The sequence below is a fragment of the Podarcis muralis genome, chromosome 14 (assembly GCF_964188315.1).
Source record: "Podarcis muralis chromosome 14, rPodMur119.hap1.1, whole genome shotgun sequence".
Lineage (NCBI taxonomy): Eukaryota > Metazoa > Chordata > Lepidosauria > Squamata > Lacertidae > Podarcis > Podarcis muralis.
This window is the reverse complement of record NC_135668.1, coordinates 40,898,722-40,917,553: the sequence shown is the minus strand read 5'-3', so window position 1 is coordinate 40,917,553 and position 18,832 is coordinate 40,898,722. Positions and strand designations below refer to the sequence as shown.

The 18,832-nt window shown below is 46.4% G+C and overlaps 1 protein-coding gene across 1 annotated transcript in view; it reads left to right on the top strand.

Moving 5' to 3' along the window:
• Positions 1–18,832, top strand: part of ABCC6 (ATP binding cassette subfamily C member 6) — a 37,790-nt gene that overhangs the window by 4,635 nt on the left and 14,323 nt on the right. Inside the window, exons 4-18 of the mRNA XM_028706221.2 lie at positions 1,683–1,814; positions 2,913–3,038; positions 5,231–5,292; positions 6,245–6,376; positions 7,538–7,741; positions 8,903–9,080; positions 9,952–10,113; positions 11,910–12,002; positions 12,090–12,293; positions 12,382–12,528; positions 13,393–13,480; positions 14,250–14,319; positions 14,721–14,847; positions 16,015–16,191; positions 17,820–17,987. Of these exons, the coding sequence (XP_028562054.2) occupies positions 1,683–1,814; positions 2,913–3,038; positions 5,231–5,292; positions 6,245–6,376; positions 7,538–7,741; positions 8,903–9,080; positions 9,952–10,113; positions 11,910–12,002; positions 12,090–12,293; positions 12,382–12,528; positions 13,393–13,480; positions 14,250–14,319; positions 14,721–14,847; positions 16,015–16,191; positions 17,820–17,987 (2,070 nt within the window). The remainder of the gene's footprint in view (positions 1–1,682; positions 1,815–2,912; positions 3,039–5,230; positions 5,293–6,244; positions 6,377–7,537; positions 7,742–8,902; positions 9,081–9,951; positions 10,114–11,909; positions 12,003–12,089; positions 12,294–12,381; positions 12,529–13,392; positions 13,481–14,249; positions 14,320–14,720; positions 14,848–16,014; positions 16,192–17,819; positions 17,988–18,832) is intronic.

Here is an 18,832-nt window from a genome sequence, read left to right as displayed (position 1 = left end):
CTACCGTATTTTTCGCCCTATAGGACGCACTTTTCCCCCTCCAAAAATGAAGGGGAAATGTGTGTGAGTCCTATGGGGCGAATGCAGGCTCCTTGGCTTCAGCGATAGCAATGCGAAGCCTCTGCTCCAGAGGCTTCGCGTTGCTTTCGCTGAAGCCAGGAGAGTCTGCTCTTTGAGGCTGGCGGTGGGGGAAAGCAGCGCTTCCCCCCATCGCCAGCCCCAGAGGATCGGGGGGCAGCGGGAAGGTGCGCGACGCCTTCGCGCTACCCTCCGACCTGCTTTGGAGGCTGGCGGTGGGGGAAAGCAGCGCTTCCCCCCACCGCCAGCCCCACAAGCTGGGTTGAAAAGCCAGCAGGAGCCGCGCACCCTTTGAAGAGCGCACCGCTCTTGGGGGCTTTTCCCCAAGGAGGGAGAAGGGACTGACTGGCCGTTTCAGTCCCTTCTCCCTCCTGGTCGAAAAGCTCGCAGGAGTCGCGCACGGCTCCTGTGGGCTTTTGCGGGAGGTGGGGGAATTCCGCCACCTCCCACAAAAGCAGGGAGAAGGTCTTGGAGTAGCGCACAGGCTGCGTGCAGCCTGTCCGCTGCTCCCAGAGCTGCGGGGGGGGGGGCGGGGATAATATTTTTTCCCCTTGATTCCCCCCCCCCCCTTGAAAACTAGGTGCGCCCTATGGATCGGTTCTCCCTATAGGGCGAAAAATACGGTATATACACAATACCCCCTGGTGGCCAGGGTGAGAGCTTTAATACATAACAATTTTCTCTTGTGTTTTTCACATTGCACCTCTTTTTTAAAAAAACAACAAACCAAAACTTCCTGATCCTCTTCAAAATCAGTACGCACATGAGAAAGGAATTGGTCATGCTTCAGCTGGAGGAGACTGAAGGGAGAGGGAGCAGCGCTCTTCAAATACCTGAAGGGATGCCACATAGAAGTGTGCAGAAGGTTGTAGCTCAGTGGTAGAGCACCTGCTTTGCATCCAGAGGGTCTCAGGTTCAATCACAGGGAGACACACCTGCCTGCAAGACAGATGCTGTACCACAAAGCCATGGCCCTACCTTGAAAAAAGAAAGGTTTTTTGTTTTTTTTAATTCTCCAGTGAATATTCCAAGTGTTGGGCATGATCCAGAATTACACAAGTAAAGGGTTAAAACACCTCCAGCCCCAAAGTACCCCATACCTTCCCCACTAGGGTCCAAATTAAGATCTGGAGACCCATTTGGTCCAATTGTGTGACCATTTCTTACAAACGGGATTGTGTTTTAGCAGGACTTTTAGCTTTTTACAACGAAAACATTGTAAAAAAAAAAAAATGCTGTGTCTTGCCGGGAAGACTCGGACTTTTAAGTCTGTTTCAGGCTTTTATTCCTTTAGGTGTTACTTCCCCCCCACCCACCCCAATTTGCACAAATTTGTTTTACCATGTTTGAAAAGACGGGCATGTTACCAGCTGCCAGTGATATTGGGCATTTTAAGGGTTGTTTATATGGGATGTACTTTGCATTTGGGTCTAAAGCAATTTCTGTTGACGTTACCCTGTGTTACTCTCATGCTGTTCAACGTTTTTGTCATGTTGATTTGATGGCTAGATAGAAATAAATTTGAACCTAGTGGGACCATGTTTTTAAAATGTTTTATATGAAGCATCTTGTTTTCCTGCCACTTTTCTTTTCTTTTTTTAAAGGTCCTGGTGATATTTCTAACCCAGATGGAACGACTGAAAGGTGTGCAGTCTTCGGGCGTTTTGCTGGTGTATTGGTTACTCTTCTTCCTCTCTTCTATCGTTCCCTTTAGCTCCAAAATACAACATGGTGTGGTAGGTGTAAGTCCATAATTATAAGTTTATAATTGCTTACTCATAGTGGCTATATACAGTGGATCCTCGGGTTGCGTTACCTTCAGGTAACGTAATTTTCAGGTTGCAAACACATGCGCAGAAGCACTCTGTGCGCCTTGCGCGTGTGCAGAAGCGGGGCCTCTATTTAAGTAATTATCAGGGTGTGCATGGACCCCGAGAATGAATTAATTTCGTATCTAGAGGGTCCACTGGGTCTGAGGCACTAGGCCTCTGAGGCCACATTTATACCATACATTTAAAGCACCATGCTACCACTTTGAACAGCCATGCCATCCCCCAAAGAATTCTGGGAGCTGTAGTGTGTTAAGGGTGCCGATATTAAGAGACTCCTGTTGCTCTTATACCTCAACCAGGGAGGGCATTCCACAAACTAGGAACTGCCACTGAAAAGGCCCTGTCATGGGTAAATGCCAACCCGGTAACCTCCAATGGTGGCACCACCAATGAGGCCATGCTTTCTGATTGTAGGCTCTGAGATGCTGGATGTTAGAGAAGACGCCCTTTTCGGTGCTTGAATCCCAAGACACTTAAGGCTTTATATGCTACTATTAACACCTTGGGTTTGGCCCAGTATCTCATCATGTGGCACGAGAGTCTCCTCGCTTTCTGAAGAAAGCTAATACAGTGGTACCACGGTTTTCATACATCTCGGAAGCCGAATATTTAAGTTTTAGAATGCTGAAAACGCAGAAGTAAATGCTTCCGTTTTTTGAATGTATCTCGGAAGTCAAACAGCTTCTGCTGTATTTTTCTCATTTTTCTCAGTTAAAATTGCAGACCGCTCATTGCGCCTTGGTTGTCAGATGTTTCGGAAGTTGAATGGTCTTCCGGAACAGATTACGTCCAACATCCGAGGTACTGCTGTATCTCCTGACTTCCTTCTAATAGTGTGATTTTATTTATGGACAGTTTCCATGTATCCCCCTACTTCTGTGATAGTTTTAGCCTGTATAAACCACTTGGTTGCTGTTGTTTCTGGTGAGAAGCTAATGCTGCCTCTAGGACATGGTCTCCTAGATATGCATAACGACAAGCAATTCTTCTTTATTTTTGCAGGGACCCCAAGAAGAACCCTTCCATCGTGTTATCTCATACGTTCATTTCACCTTGGTCGTATTGGAACTGATCCTCTGTTGCTTTGTAGACCACCCTCCTTTCTTCTCCAAAGTTGGCAATGAGGCCGTAAGCATTTCCGCTTTCAATTTATAGAGCCTCCAAGATGCCAGGTATCAAGTCTCTTTTTAAGGCTTCTAGTCCTTGTTCCCACAGGGAAAAGAGTTGATACGCTCTCCAAAAACCAAAAGGTCCTATGTAGGTCTACTCAGAAGTAAATTCCACTGAGTTCAATGGGATTTACTTCCAGGTAAGTATGCATATGATTGCAGCTTAAAAGAAAGGGAAATAAGCTATGAATTAAGAAGCAGACTTTGTTTTATACACACAGACAGATAACACACATATATGTATTCAGCTATAATGACCCCAAAGTGCATATATGAACTATTTTAAAGAAAGGTTTTTGACATTTCAGATTGGATGGTCATTTCTCAACAGACCTCTGTGTAGAGGTGCGGTGGGGGTGGTTTGCCCCGGGTGTCATCATGGGGGTGTGTGTGACAAAATCTCCCCTGGGCGGATTGCCTCGCCCCCTGGGCAGAACGGTTGCCTGAGTGGCTAGCTCCACCGCTGCCTCTGCAGTAAGCACCACATGTTCAATGGCATTAATCTGGCATCTGAAAGATTTGGGGAAACAACATGTAGCTTATCCTCATTCATAATTCAAACCAGCTCTCTGAGAACTTCGTGTGAGGTCCTTGGAGTCAAATAAAGTGTGTGGATGAGCGACAATGTACATGAAACTGCTGGTAGCTTCCCTCACACAGTTTTGAAATGTGCACAGTTTTGCAAGCAATCTCCCCTAATGTAATGCATTATTGTATGTTATTTTCGCTAATATCTTCATTTTAATGCATTTTTACCCCTACAATATTCATTTTTGTAAACATTATTTGCTCAGAGAATTGCATTCCAAAATTTGGATAAGTGTGAATTTCTAAAGATAGCTGTGTTTTGCTTCCCACATTGTTTTGGGAAAGTACAGATTAGGCTTTAAATGTATACCGAATTGAATTTCTCCTCCATCCCTAGTTAGGACCCCTTATGCTGTTGCTGGTGATGAACATTTTTGAACCAGAAACCATTGCAGATCCCAGTTAGGTACAGTGGTGCTTCGCAAGACGAAATTAATTCGTTCCGCAAGTCTCTTCGTCTTGCGAGTTTTCCGTCTTGCGATGCACGGTTTCCCATAGGAATGCATTGAAAATCAATCAATGCGTTCCTATGGAAACCGCCTTCAGACCAGGTCCGGGGACAGTCTGTCCCCCGACCTCTTCTGAAGGCTGGGGGGGGGGGGACAAGGGCTTTTCTTCCCACCCCCAGCATTTTAAAAAACTGTCCGGGGCGATTTAAAAGCCCCTGGGAAGGCAGGCAGGGGGGACAAAGACTTTTGCCCCCCGCCAGCCTTCAGAAGAGGTCCTGGACCTCTTCTGAAGGCGGGCGGGGGGCGAAAGTCTTTGCTCCCCCCCGCCTGCCTTCAAAAGCCTTCCGGGACAGCGGAGAAATGCGCTGCGTTTCTCCGCTCTCCCGGGAAGGCAGGCAGGGGGGAACAAAGACTTTTGCCCCCCACCGGCCTTCAGAAGAGGTCCAGGACCTCTTCTGAAGGCGGGCGGGGGGCGAAAGTCTTTGCTCCCCCCCCCGCCTTCAAAAGCTGTCCTGGACAGTTGCCAGCATGCCGAAGCCTGCGCGCGCTGAGATCAGCGCGCCCAGGCTTCGCGGCCCCGCCGCCCGGCTTCGGAGCATTGTTCCGAAGCCGGGCGGCGGGAGGAGGTGTTCCCACCCCGCCGTCCGGCTTCGGAGCATCGTTCCGAAGCCGGGCGGCGGCAGGAGGTGTTCCCGCCCCGCCGCCCGGCTTTGGAGGAGCCTTCCGAAGCCCGGTGGCGGGTGGAGGTGTTCCCGCCCCGCTGCCCGGCTTCGGAGGAGCCTTCCGAAGCCCGGCGGCGGTGGGAGGAGGTGTCCCCACCCCGCCGCCAGGCTTCGGAGGAGGTCCGAGGACAGTGGGGAAGACGCGCTGCGCTTCCCCGCTGTCCCGGAGATTTCCCTATGGGCTGTCGTCTTGCGAAGCAAGCCCATAGGGAAATTCGTTTTGCGAAGCGCCTCCAAAACGGAAAACCCTTTCGTCTAGCGGGTTTTCCGTCTTGCGAGGCGTTCGTCTTGCGGGGCACCACTGTATCTTCTTCCCACTGCACCAAATATTGTATGCATATGTATGTAGACCTGAAATCTGTCCTCCCCCCCCCCCTTTTAAACTTTTGCAGAACCCGTGTCCTGAAGCTGGGGCCTCTTTTGCTTCCAAAATCACATTTTGGTGGTTTGCTGGGTAAGAAAATAAGCAACGTTGCATCATGTGGCTAACGTAATTACCGGTCTGGCTCACAATGCCAGTGGTTACCAAGGAGTCTTGTGACAAAGATTTGTGCACTGTGAAGAAGGTCTTCCTTTTGTCTGTCCTTGACCCTCAGTAGGCTAATTTGCCAAATTTTCTTTCAGAAAGTTTACCAGGTCATCTTCTCAGTCTTCATAATATATATCAGGGAGCCCCAACCTTGTGGGCACATTTAGATTTTTGAGTGAGTGCCATGAGAGCCACTTAGGCTGGTCACTTATCTTCCCACTACGTACCCCAATCATCAACTGCCCCCTCTGAAAATATTTCATGCACACTCACATTTCCAAAGGATCAGGGTAAAAAAGTCAGACCTAGTAGAATTAATGTGAGCCATGAAAAGCACATAGAACTAAAGCAGGAAGTGTGGAGGAGTGTCGCTCTTCCAACATCCTCTTTCATGTACAGTGGTACCTCGGGTTACAGACGCTTCAGGTAATTACAGACTCCGCTAACCCAGAAATAGTATCTTGGGTTAAGAATTTTGCTTCAGGATGAGAACAGAAAGCCCCATTAGCTAAAGTGGTACCTCAGGTTAAGAACAGTTTCAGGTTAAGAATGGACCTCCAGAACGAATTACCGTATTTTTCACTCCATAAGATGCACTTTTTGCCTCCTAAAAAGTAAGGGGAAATGTGTGTGCGTCTTATGGAGTGAATGCAGGTGGGAGGCTCTGCTCAGCGCTCCTTTTAAAGAGCTGCATGGAGCTCTTGGGGGCTTTTCCCCGAGAAGGGAGCCTGTCAGTCCCTTCTCCCTCCTCGGGAAAAAGCCTCCAAGAGCCGCACACACGCTCCACGTGGCTCTTTAAAGGGAGCGCTGAGCAGAGCCTATATGCATCCCAGGCTCTGCTCAATGCTCCCTTTCACGAACGCCCTCTGTTTCATAGGTTGCTCTGGAAGGGATATCGGCAGCCATTACAAGCAGAAGACCTGTGGTCACTTGCAAGAGAAAATTCCTCTGAAGATATCGTTACCAAGATTGAAGATGCATGGAATGAGCATTGTGCAAGAGCCAAGCAGTAAGTGCCTTTTGTGTGTATGCATAAGAACAACTACCAAGGAAGGAAGCTGCTAGTCCTTCACGTTTCCAGAAGAGCAGGTATCTTCATAGGAGGGATCTGGCTGGCTTGTGTTGAGAACAGGACATTGTGGCTCTCTGGAAGTTGTTAGGTTACAATTCCTGTCAGCCCTGACCATTGGCCATGCTGGCTGCGGGGCTGGTGGGAACTGGAGGGCAACAGCAACTGGAGGGCAACAGGTTTCCCATCCCTAATGTAGATGACCCCTGAGTCTGGACCAGCAAGGACAGGTTTTCTGGGTTCTTGGGTGTTAGGCAGCAGCTATAGACATTCAGTTCACATTTTCAAGACAGACTTACCCAATTCACACTTTCCAAAACAATGCATGAACTGCAACACAAGCATCCTTTGAAATTTGCACTTCTCTGAATGTTGCAGTGCAGTTCTCCAGTAACATGTAAAAAAACCGCACATGCTAGGGTAAATACCATACAGCAATTCATTACATTATGGAAAATTGCTTTGTAAAAATGTGCATGTTAGGGGGAAATTATGTACAAATATCTGTGTATAAGGGGAAATCTGTGTTAAAATGCTGGTGGGTTTTTCATGAGCATTTTAAAAAAGAATAATAATTGCAAATCTGTGTTGAAATGTGGAAAACTGAATTTAAGAGGGGGGGGGATTAGAAACTAGGAGAAGCCGAAATTGACTAATTTGTCCATTCCTAGCAGCAGCACCCAAGATTCCTGACCTGCTCACGCATTGAATGAAAATGAATGAAAGTAGTACTTCTGGGAGAGCAATAGTTGCTAATGCCCATTGGGAGCTGTAGGGCGAAAGGCAGGGAGTCCAATAGTAGGTGGAACCAGAGCCAATGACGGGCAGAGCCAACGAATTCTAGTTATGTCCCTGTTCTTCTCCCTGCTGAATTCTACACGGACTAAGGAGGAGGCAGCTGGCTGCCATTGCCACCCCCTGGTCTGGCTGTAGGTAAGGAGGCAGGTAGGTGGGGGCTGACTGTGGTTGGTGGGGCACTGCCCCGTTTGCCCAAATGGACCACCCTCTGCTTCTGAAGAAGGCTACAAGGATTTGGATAATAGGAATTCAGATGCACTGAGTACATGAAAGGCTAGAGCTCTCTGTTTCCTTGTTGATCAGAATTGCAGATTCCGCGAAATTTAAAAGAGAGCGTGCAAGTCGTGAAAACGCTGAAGAAACCACCATCCTGCTTCAGCCTGAACATAGCAAAAGCAAGCCACTCCTGAAAGCTTTCTGGAACGTGTTTGGGACCTATTTTCTTTTCGGGACTCTTGGCTTGGTCCTCGGTGACGTCTTCTTGTTTTTGATACCAAAGACACTGAGGTACGTAGAGAACTAAAGACTGCTTCCTAAGAAGAGCGTAGCATTTGTGGCTGTCCTCTTCCTCCAAAGTCAAAAGCAGTATATGCTTCAGAATACCAGTTGCTGGGAATCACAAATGGGGAGAAGGTTGTTATGGTCAGGTCCCGCTTTGAGGCCTCCCGTGGAAAGCGGGTTGTGAGGACTAGACTGGGCCTTTGACCTGGTGGGTTGGTTGGTTGGTTGGTTGGTTGTAGGTCGCTTTGGGTTGCCCTGAGCGAAATGAAGCAACAAACAATAATAATAACTATAGTAATAATAATTCATTATTCCCCAGCCACTCTGGGCGGCTTCCAACAGGATATTAAAAACACAATAAAATATCAGACATTAAAAGCTTCCCTAAACAGGGCTGCTTTCAGATGTCTTCTAAAAGTCAGATAGTTGTTTATTTCCTTGACATCTGATGGGAGGGCGTTCCACAGGGCGGGCGCCACTACCGAGAAGGCCCTCCACCTGGTTCCCTGTAACCTCACTTCTCGCAGTGAGGGAACCGCCAGGCAGCCCTCAGAGCTGGACCTCAGTGTCCAGACAGAACGATGGGGGTGGAGACACTCCTTCAGGTATACTGGGTTGAGGCCGTTTAGGGCTTTAAAGGTCAGCACCAACACTTTGAATTAAATAAATAAATAAATAAACATGAGCAAATCATAATGAAGCAGGGCTTGCTCTTCTGTTCTTAATTTCTGGTATCTCCAGGTTGTTCTTTTTAAGGGTCGAGTAGTAGCTGGCATGAAAGACTGGATGTCCCGAAACCCTGGGTGTCCACAGATAGGATAGAGAATACTGGTGGCAGGGGGCAGACAAGCGGGAAGATACCCATACCATAGCTCACTGGGGGAGCATGTATGTGCTTTGCCTACCAAATGTTCAATCCCTGGCCATCTTCAGTTAAGAAAGGACCAAGTAGCAGGTGATGGGAAATGCCTTTGCTGAGATCCTGGAGAGCTGCTGCCAATCAGAGTGAACAACACTGAGCTAAATAGATGACCCGACAACCAGGCTTTAGTTCAAGTCCATTTCCCGTGTTCTTCATCCTGCCCTGAAGCATTGCTGTGAGGGCTCCTCTCTCTGTGGTAGCCCTCATTCCAGGTGTGTCGTTGACGATGCTTTCTCCTTCTGTAGTCTCTTCCTAGATTTCATCACTGATCCAGAGGCTCCTTATTGGAAAGGTTATTTCTATGCTACGTTGATGTTCCTCTTAGCTTGTCTTGAGACACTGTTGGAGCAGCAATACATGTATATGTGCCTTGTGCTGGGAGTGAGGCTGAAGACTGCTGTTACAGGCCTTGTATATCGGAAGGTAAAGCCTGCTGTTTATCTCCCTTGTTTTCCTTCCATCTCATTGCTGCTGTGAACTGGATCCAGGAAGACTGACGGGCAAAAAGCCTGTTTCCACACTGTACATTTGCTGTGAAACAGCCATGTTTTCTTCATGGCCCTTTTAAGGACATCTGCATGACATCATGGTTTAAAATACCCCTCCCAGGTTTCCCCTGTTCATCTCTCATTGCTTTTTCAGCTCTCAGAAAACCATACCTTTTTAAACACAGTGGAACAACAGCCCAATTTCTCCATATGTAGAGATGGTCTATTGCACCACTATTCCATCACATTTCTGGCTGGTTCTGAGCTCCCTCGCTAAGGGCATTGCTATAGAAGGTGGGGCATATGGTTGGCCAGAAATAGCCTTCCTATTGAAAAAGGTTCTTTCCTTTCTTCTGCCATTTTGGAGCACTCATTGAGAAAATGAGTGTCTTGTCAGAAAACTGTGTTCTAGCCCAGACACCGCATGCGGTTCTCTTTGAGTTGGTCTGCCATAGTAACAGCTTTGCCGTGACCTACCTGGGATGGCTTCACAACCCACCTGTGGGTCCTGACCCACTTGTCCAGTATTTCCCAAACTTGGGTTTCCAGCTGTTTTTGGATTTCAACTCCCATCATCCCTAGGTAGCAGGACCAGGGGTCATTGTACAAAGGTAAAGTTCACATTCACTACTCTGTCTGCTTTTGTCTCTGGCTGAAAAGGATTCCCCACCTCTGCCTTAGGTCAAACAGGTTGAAAGATTTTCATAAAATGAATTCGGAGTCCTTTATCTTGGGATGTCGGTCACTGTCTTTTTCTAAACCTTATTCAATTTGTGGCCTTGTGGGTTTCATTTTCCCTCCTGCAGATCTTAGCCATGTCTGATGCAGCTAAGAAGGCAACGACGGAGGGGGAAATTGTAAACTTGGTCTCTGTTGACGTGCAGAAGCTAACAGATCTCATTACGTATTTTAATGGAACTTGGCTTGCCCCCATCCGGATTATCGTCTGCTTCGTCTTCCTTTGGCAGGTAAAAGATTCCTGCCTGCCTCTTAGATCTTTGGCATGTCATATAGGACTTTAAAAGCCAAGGAGACAAGTTGCGTTGCATACAGGCGTACAATAAAAGAGAAACAATCCAGCCACTCCTAAAAAAGAAGCCATCTAATTTTAATTACCCTTTGTGTGAGTGTGTGTAGAGACTAGTGTAGTATATAAAGGGTTTGGGTTTGGTTTGTTTGCTCCACCCTCTTTTGCCACTGGCCCCACACACTACTGGGCATGTGGCCCTCAAAAGGTTGTTCAGAAGGGAATGTGGCCCTTGGGGTAGAAAGGGTTCCCCAGCCTTTTTCTAACTGGTCAACAAACCACTTGTTTTTGCAGTCTTGGTTGGTCCAGCTAGTAATGAGCCACTATGCATGGCTGGTGGACATATTGGCTTGGTGAGTCACAGAAGGAAGTCGAGTAGTAGATAACTGTGCCTGCGCAAAGCAGTGTTTCTTACACATATTCTTGTGCCAGAATGCCGATACTGCTTTATAATTGTGTTTACCAAATGGACACTATTCACACAAGTCAATTTAATCAGTCATTTATGTCAAGGCTGATCCACCCAGAATTGCAATGGGGAGAGGACCAGTGGTGAAAGACGTGCCTTCGCTGCTTAGCCGAATTCATGCAAATTCAGCCCTGCTCAGCTGACCACTAGGTGTCTCTGTAAATACATCAGAAGCAGTGCAAGGAGTTTTAACTAAACAATCAATTGCTAAGTGAACGCCTTGGATAGGAAATAAGTTCTTTGATTCTCCTTTAGTACAGTCAGTCCAACGCAATTCTTCAAAATGTATGGTTGAAAGGTCAGGTGGATTGAGTAATGTATATGTGGAGGGGAACAAGACTCTTAGTATTCATAATGGAGGCATTTGGTAGCATGCAAATGCAAACTGCAACAAAATGTTGCAGTATGTCACCTCCTAGTAGAAATGCTTCAGGTTTCTAGCCACCCGTACCTTCCCCCTCAACTCTGTAAGCTATAAGGTAAGGATAGGGAACCTGCTGCCCTCCAGATATCCTTGGACTCCCAACTGCCATCAGGCCCTGCTGTCATGGGCAATGGTAAGGGATGATGGGAATTGGAGTTCTGCTACTTCTGGAGTGCCACAGGGGTGCTCACTCCAGCTGTAAAGGGCTGCAGCAGGACATTTCCTCACCCCCCTTCCTTTTCCAGTTGATGCTGAACATTCTGTGACAAGTAAGAATGCTTATTCCTCATTAGGCTGGGGTTGGTTTTTTTTGGAGGGGGATGTTGTTGCCCACTTTAGGCTCCAGGTTTGCTGGGAGCGGGTCATAACTGTTTCTGCAGAAGGGTCTCAGTCTCCAGCATCCGAGAACCACCCAATCAGCATGAAAAAGGAGCTTTGCAGCTGCTGACTGAAATGTAAAGAAGTGAGTCAGCTGCTGAGGGTCAGCTCCTTGGGTCACCCTGGAGAAGGCAAGTGGAAAGGACACCAGGGAAATGTTGCCCTGCATGCTCCAAAGCACAGTATTTAGGAACACTGCTTGCCTGCAAATTCTGCTAACTTTGGCCATGGTCTCTGAACACAACTTAAGTCTCGGAATGGCTCACAAAGTCATTATAGTAACTTTCGTTATTAATATACCCCAACACTCATATCCTTTCCTGACAACTGAATAAATGTAAGGGTGACGGTGACAGAACATGTAAGGGGTGTGTGTGTGTGTGTGTGTGTGTGTGTGTGTGTGTGTCAAACTATTCCTCCATGTTCCTTTCACTTAATATTGCTTTTGATTTTTGCATCCTATTAGCTCCTCGGGCCATACGCTTTGACGGCTATTGCTGTGTTTTTATTCCTCTTGCCGCTGAACTTTGCAATCAGCAAGAAGAGAAGCCAGTTCCAGGTATGAGTCGCGGCTTGCAATTAATTATCAAGTTTTTGGTTCCGCGCTTGAAACCAAATCGGGCTCTGTTACTGTTTTGTTTCTCAGGAGGCTCAGATGAAATATAAGGACAGCCGTGCAAAGCTCACCAGCGCCATTCTCAGAGACATCAGGATCCTAAAACTGCATGGATGGGAAGATAACTTCATGGACAAGGCGCTGAGTATCCGGACTCAAGAACTTCAAGCTCTTAAGGCTTCACAGTTCCTCTTCTCTGTGTCTCTTGTTTCTTTCCACTCATCAACGTTCCTGGTGAGTGGGGTGGGGTTGGTGCTTTTTAGACAGCTGAACAAACTGCTGTATCTTCTTCACCTGTTTCCCCCTTGTTCCTTCTCTGCAGATTGCATTCATCATGTTCGCAGTCTACACGCTGGCAGATGAGGGAAACATCCTTGATGTGCAGAAAGCCTTTGTGTCTCTGACCCTGATCAACATACTCAACAGGGCTCATTCGTTTCTCCCCTTCTCCATCAATGCTGTTGTACAGGTGAGTCCCAAAAGTCAACTTTCAGTTTGCATGAGTGTAACAAGCAGGTGCTGTAGCTCCCCTTCTTGGTGATCTGAGCTAACTTCTTAGAATATAAGAGGAGCCCTGCTGGATCAGGCCAGAGCCCATCTAGTCAAGTATCCTGTTCTCACAGTGGCCAACCAGATGCCTATCGTGGAATTCTACTCAGTATTGATCCAGAGCAGATTCCAATGTATAGTTAGCAGAATAAAAACTTAAACACGTTGCAGGATTCCCAAAAAATAGACCAGAGGCAATTATATTTCATCCAGCAGAGCTTTACTGCTACTGAAGGCAAATGAGCAAAATGGTCACAAATCCAATACATTCAGGATTGGCACTGTCCATAAGAAATCCAGTTGCAGCAGACTTAACTTAAACTTAGGGTAACTTATAATAAGCCTAAACCTTAACACTGTAGCATACTATGTACAGAACACCAGACCAGAAGGAAAAGAGATGGAAAGAGAAAGTGAAACCCAGGCTCCATTTGGCCCTACTATCATAGTCAGCATGACCTTGACAGAAAGAGATAAAAGTTTGAGCCAGCTGTACTAAGTTTCTCTGAAGGAATAACCCAAACACCAGGAACCTTCTGCTTGCTTCTTTCACACAGAGGAGCTTCCAGAACCCTCTTGAATTAATTAGAATAGGAAAGACATCTACACATCAGATCAATACTTTCCACACTAAGAAATGCAAACTGGCAATGTCCATTGTGATGTGTGGACAGTAGCACTTTCCCCAACTTGTGATTCCCAGAATCTGATATTCAGAGCAGTTCTACACAGTGGAGGTGGAACAGAGCCACCAAGGTTCAGCTGTGTGTGTTCTTTGTTCCAGGCAAAAGTTTCCCTGGACCGTTTAGCTGCCTTTCTTTGCCTTGAGGAGTTGGATCAAACGGAAACGAGCTCTGGTTCTTTGGACTGCAGTAAGTATCAGCTTATGAGTGGTTTCCTTTTGAGCATAGGAGGCTGCCCTAGGAGTCAGGACTCCTGCAACTGGCATTCAGAAGCATTGCTGCCTCCCAACTGCGAAGGCAGAGCTACAGGAGGCAAAAGCCATTACCAGACTTCTATACACCTTCCAGCCAGGGAGGAACATTCAGACAGGGTGTGAAACAGGGCCAGCTGAGGGGTGTGGCCTATAGAGAGAGGGTGTGGCCTATAGAGAGTGCCAGGGGCCAGATGGAGAGGCATAAATGGCGCCACATTTGAGGCTCCCTGAAGTTCCCCATCTGTAAAATAAGGGGGAAACCAGATGTGTTTTGTTTATGATCTGGAAAGGCAAAATTCTTTTCCCTTTAATGCTCTCGACTTTCTATATTGTATCTAAGGTTAGCATATGTTCCCATTACAGTGGTGCCCCGCAAGACGAATGCCTCGCAAGATGAAAAACTCGCTAGACGAAAGGGTTTTCCGTTTTTTGAGTCGTTCCGCAAGACGAATTTCCCTATGGGCTTGCTTCGCAAGACGGAACGTCTTGCGAGTTTGTTTCCTTTTTCTTAAAGCCGCTAAGCCGTTAATAGCCGTGCTTCGCAAGACGAAAAAACCGCAAGACTAAGAGACTCGCGGAACAGATTAATTTCGTCTTGCGAGGCACCACTGTATAACAACCTCGCTTGTATAGCAAGTGATCTAGAAAGCCACCAGTTGTGCCAAGACACATATAATAAGTGCTCCTCTGCCTTTCTTCCTCAGTGCAGGATTGTGTTATGGTAAGGGAAGGGACCTTCAGCTGGTGCAGAGAGAGCCCTCCCTGCCTTAAAAGGTAAATGGCCATGAGCAAATTGGGTCTTTTCTTCTAAAGATGAGCTCTTTTCCTGATTTTTATCTTGATTATGGATTGGGTTGGTGGACGGTCCACAAAAGCAAATGAACTGAGCTGTTGGGGTTTCTTAATCCTTCCAATAAACTGGTTCTGATTATGATCCGCCGCGATTCCTGCATTGCAAGGGGTTGCTCCAGATGACCATTGGGAGGTCTCTTCCAACTCTACAGTTCTTTAATTCTGTACAACAGCACGCACCACCTCTGCCACCACCCCTCTCGGTTAGCTGACTTACTAACAACAGAATTAACTCTTAAGTTGCACCCCGGATTATCTCTGCTGTTGCACTTCCAAAAGCGTGTGCCAGACGCTCACGGGAGTATATGTTACCATCCACACAGGATTAATCTAGCGATACCTCGGGGCAGTCTGTGCGCTGTGGTTGGCCAGGTCGGAGCGGGAAAATCCTCACTGCTCTCAGCATTGCTTGGAGAGCTGCACAAAACAGAAGGCACTCTGGCTATGAAGGTAAAAGCTTCTCCCCCCCCCCCCCCCATCCTAAGCAAGCTTTTCGTTTTAGGTCACATCCACACTGTGCATTTAGAACACCTGGCTTCCCCCAAATAATGTTGGGAACCAGAGGCGGAGCTAGCTGCTCTGGCACCCGGACGGGGTGATCTGCCCATGGAGGCAGGGTGACGAGCATGGGGGTAGTCCCGCCCACAGCGAGCGTCCCAGGGGGGTGACACAGCGATGTCACACACCCCCAGGGATGACACCCGGTGCAGACCGCACCCCCCTCACCCCCCTTCCTTCACCAGTGCTGGGAACTATAGTTGACTCCTTTCAGAGCTACAGTTCCCAGAACCTTTAGATTACAGTTCCTGGGATTCTTTGGGGAAAGCCACATGCTTTAAATGTGTGTTCAACCTGCTTTAAATGTATTGTGTGTACGAGACCAGAGTCTAATGTATATATAGTTAACGGTAGCTGCTTTCTGAGCTACATCCTTTCTTAACCTCATTTTTTGAAAGCTGACGACTCCAAGCACATGAATGAATTTATTAATACGGTCACAGACCAGCTTCAACACACACAATATCACAGATCATAAAAAATATCAGAAATACAAGGGACAATATGACAATAACAAGGATTTAAATATAAAAATTAAAATTAATTGTTAGCGTGCCCCCTGTAATTAACATTTAGGGGATTGGACATTATGGGATACCACTTGCTTCCTGCGATTGATTGCAGACGCACAGAATTTAGCTACATTTAATGTAGTCTTGGGCTTCTTGTCCTCTAGCAGTAGTTTTAGACTATGGTATTCCGATTCTTTCCTAGACTTTTGCAAAACAGGTGTAATAAAAGTCAGACGTATATCCTCATAAAGACGACAACGTAATAGTACATGTTCCTCAACGGCCTGGAAATCTTTTAGATTGATAGCCTAGAAATCTCTCTCCCTGACCGTTTACATGCCATCTTTTCCATCATCAACAAAGATGTTATGCTGATTTTTTAAAAAATGCATCCAAAGGGAATAAAAAGTGTTATCGTTTTATTTTTTGTTTGTTTATTTAATGGGGGGGGATTAAACTAGCATCCTACTGTAATTGGTACTTAGATAGTGTGTGTGTTTGTCACCCATGCTGCATCTGGTGATCATCTCTTAATTTAATTTCACAGGGCACAGTAGCGTTTGTTCCCCAGAAACCTTGGATACAAAACATGTCAGTGGAAGACAATATCACATTTGGGCAGAAGATGGATAGGAGGTGGTACAACAGAGTGGTCGAAGCCTGTGCGCTGGAGCCGGACCTGGAGAGCTTCCCTGCTGGAAGTCAGACAGAAATCGGAGAGAAGGTTCTTGGTTCATTATTTGTTTGACCGAGAGTTAATTTTGAAAAATGATGATAATACCTGATTGTCTGGGATGTTCTACAGGTGTTTTAGTGCCCGCCTCCAAATGGGACTCATTTTTGTATTTTATAGTCCTATTGCGGTATGTGTTGTACGATGCACCATTTTGATTTTTATTCTGTGCAATGCTGTTGTCAGGATGCTGTCAGCAGCTCCCGGCTGGTTGCCCAGGAAAATATATAAAGACAAGGAAAAGTTTCTTACAGTCCTTTTTTATTTCAATCTTTACAGAGAGAGGCTATAGAACCCAGCCTCTTGGATAATGGTGTTGTCCCGAGTGAATCTCCACCCCATTCCCCATCTCTCCCACTTCCTCATTCATCACTCTCATAGTCTCTTCCAAAGGTGCTACTACGTGCCCTCTGTCTTTGAGCTCTTTGCTCTCCTACTTTTAAGGCTCACCGGGTTCTGGGAGATGGAGGGTCTGGAATGCTTTCTAATGACAACGTGTCAGCCAGCTGTTGCTCTGGCTCTCCCAACTTCCCCCTCATCTGCCTCTGAGCTGCAACCTCCCTCAAACCCCTGCTGTAAATCTATACCGTCTTCCTCTTCCTTCTCTCTGGAAAGGTCCCTGACAGCTGTGGGTTTATCTTTGACAAAGTGAAAGTAGGGTGCAGGTTGTGACAGTATTTGCAGGAGCATAGAAGTGTTTCCAGCTAAGCTCTACTTGGACCCATTGAAATGAAAGAACATGAGTTAGACATGCCTGCTAACTTCAGTGGGTCTACTCTGGGTCAGACTAGCAATGGATATAACCCACAGGAAGTTGCATTATATCGAGTCAGGTTTGTCTTGCTCAGTATTGTTTACGCCAGGAGTAAACAAAAGATGTATTGGGATTTACCGTATTTTTCTGTGTATAAGACTAGGGTTTTTTTTACCAAAAAATTAGATTTAAAATTGGGGCTCATTTTATACACAGGTAGTGCTGAGGGGTGTTTTCTTAATTTGGAGTCCCCAAAAATATGGGGGCGTCTTATACACGGAAAAATATAGCAATTTAAGGTAGATGCTGCAAGTAGTTGTGGGGGAAGAATTTGGGCTTGGCTCGCATTTTATTGCAAACTTATTTGTTTTGTACTTACCATTATGTGAGCCAAAAATGCAGCTTTTCTTCAAAATCCTCACTTCTCCAAATTCTTGGATGCAGTTCTCCAGCCAAAGCACATGGATTGATGGACATGCATTGATGGAGATGCTTGGGATTTGTCTGCCTCTAAGTAGAACTAGGAATGTCCCCATCTGAAACCTTGGAGGGCCACTGCCAGTCATTGCAGACAATACTGAACTAGCTGGACTGATGGTCTACTCTTTGCAAGGCAGCTTCTTACATGAAGCTGATGCTTGGATGGCCTGGCCTTGCATAGGATGGATGTGTAAGGGCTGAGTTTCCTGAACCCAGAAGACTTTTCAGCACAATGCTTAAGTGATTTTCTAGCCAATCTGGGGTTTTGCAGATGCAGGAAACTGGGAAAACCAATTTGAGCCTCACTTACGAAAAACCCTTTTCAGGAACTGTGTGATAAGGGATGGGTGTATGTATTGTGGATAACTTTTTTGTGTTGCAACAGGGCATAAACATTTCTGGAGGACAGAAGCAGAGGCTCAGTCTGGCTCGGGCTGTTTACAAGAAGGCTTCAATTTACCTTCTGGACGACCCCCTTTCTGCTGTGGATTCTCAGGTTGGCCAGCACATTTTTGAGCAGGTCATTGGACCGAACGGCTTATTAAAAAACAAGGTACTAATTTCTCCCTCTCTCTTTAAGCCCAATATGGGTGCCTTTTCTTTCATGACTTTAAAGGATCCAGTATGTAGTCCCAAAATCATCCAGCTGAACATAAGGTCAGAGTTTCAAAAGAGGAACACAGCCATTTAGTGCTAAAATGAAGAAGAAGGAGCGAAGTTAAACTAGAATCCGCTGTTTAACGGTGCTTGAAACTGGGCATAGAAGATATACACACACATAACACAAACTGATGCATGCCTAATATAGTTTCTGAACGGTGCACATGAATTTTAATCTTAAGAATTGTTTTACTAGATCTAACCAAGAGACCATCTCATCCAGCATTTTGTCTCCCAAAAGCCACCAGCTACTACAGTTCCCATCATCCTTGATCAATGGCCACGTTGGTTGGGACTGATGGGAGTTGGAATCCAAAATGTCTGGATGACACCAGTTTGGGGAAGGGTATTGTAGCAAGAGCAGACCGAAGCAAATTCTCCCTTCTTCCCTCTAGTTGGCACTTGACAAAGACAGAGGCCTTTTCAGTGGTGGCTCCCTACTTGGGGAATGCTCACCTGATGCCATCATTGTTTGTTTTTAGGTGCCAGACTTTTGATCTTTAATTAGGAGGGCAATTAGATATGCCAATGGGCTTAGGGGTGCTCATCATTAAGTGGGGTGTGTAGGATTCATTCTCTCTCTTTCTACACACACACACACACACACACACACACACATTTGGAGGAGTACTTTAGGGGTTATATTCAACTAAGTTCTATTCAGAGCAACTCATTGAAACGAATGAACATGACTAAGTTAGGTCCATTAAGTTAGGTTCAGTGGATTTTCTCCGAGTA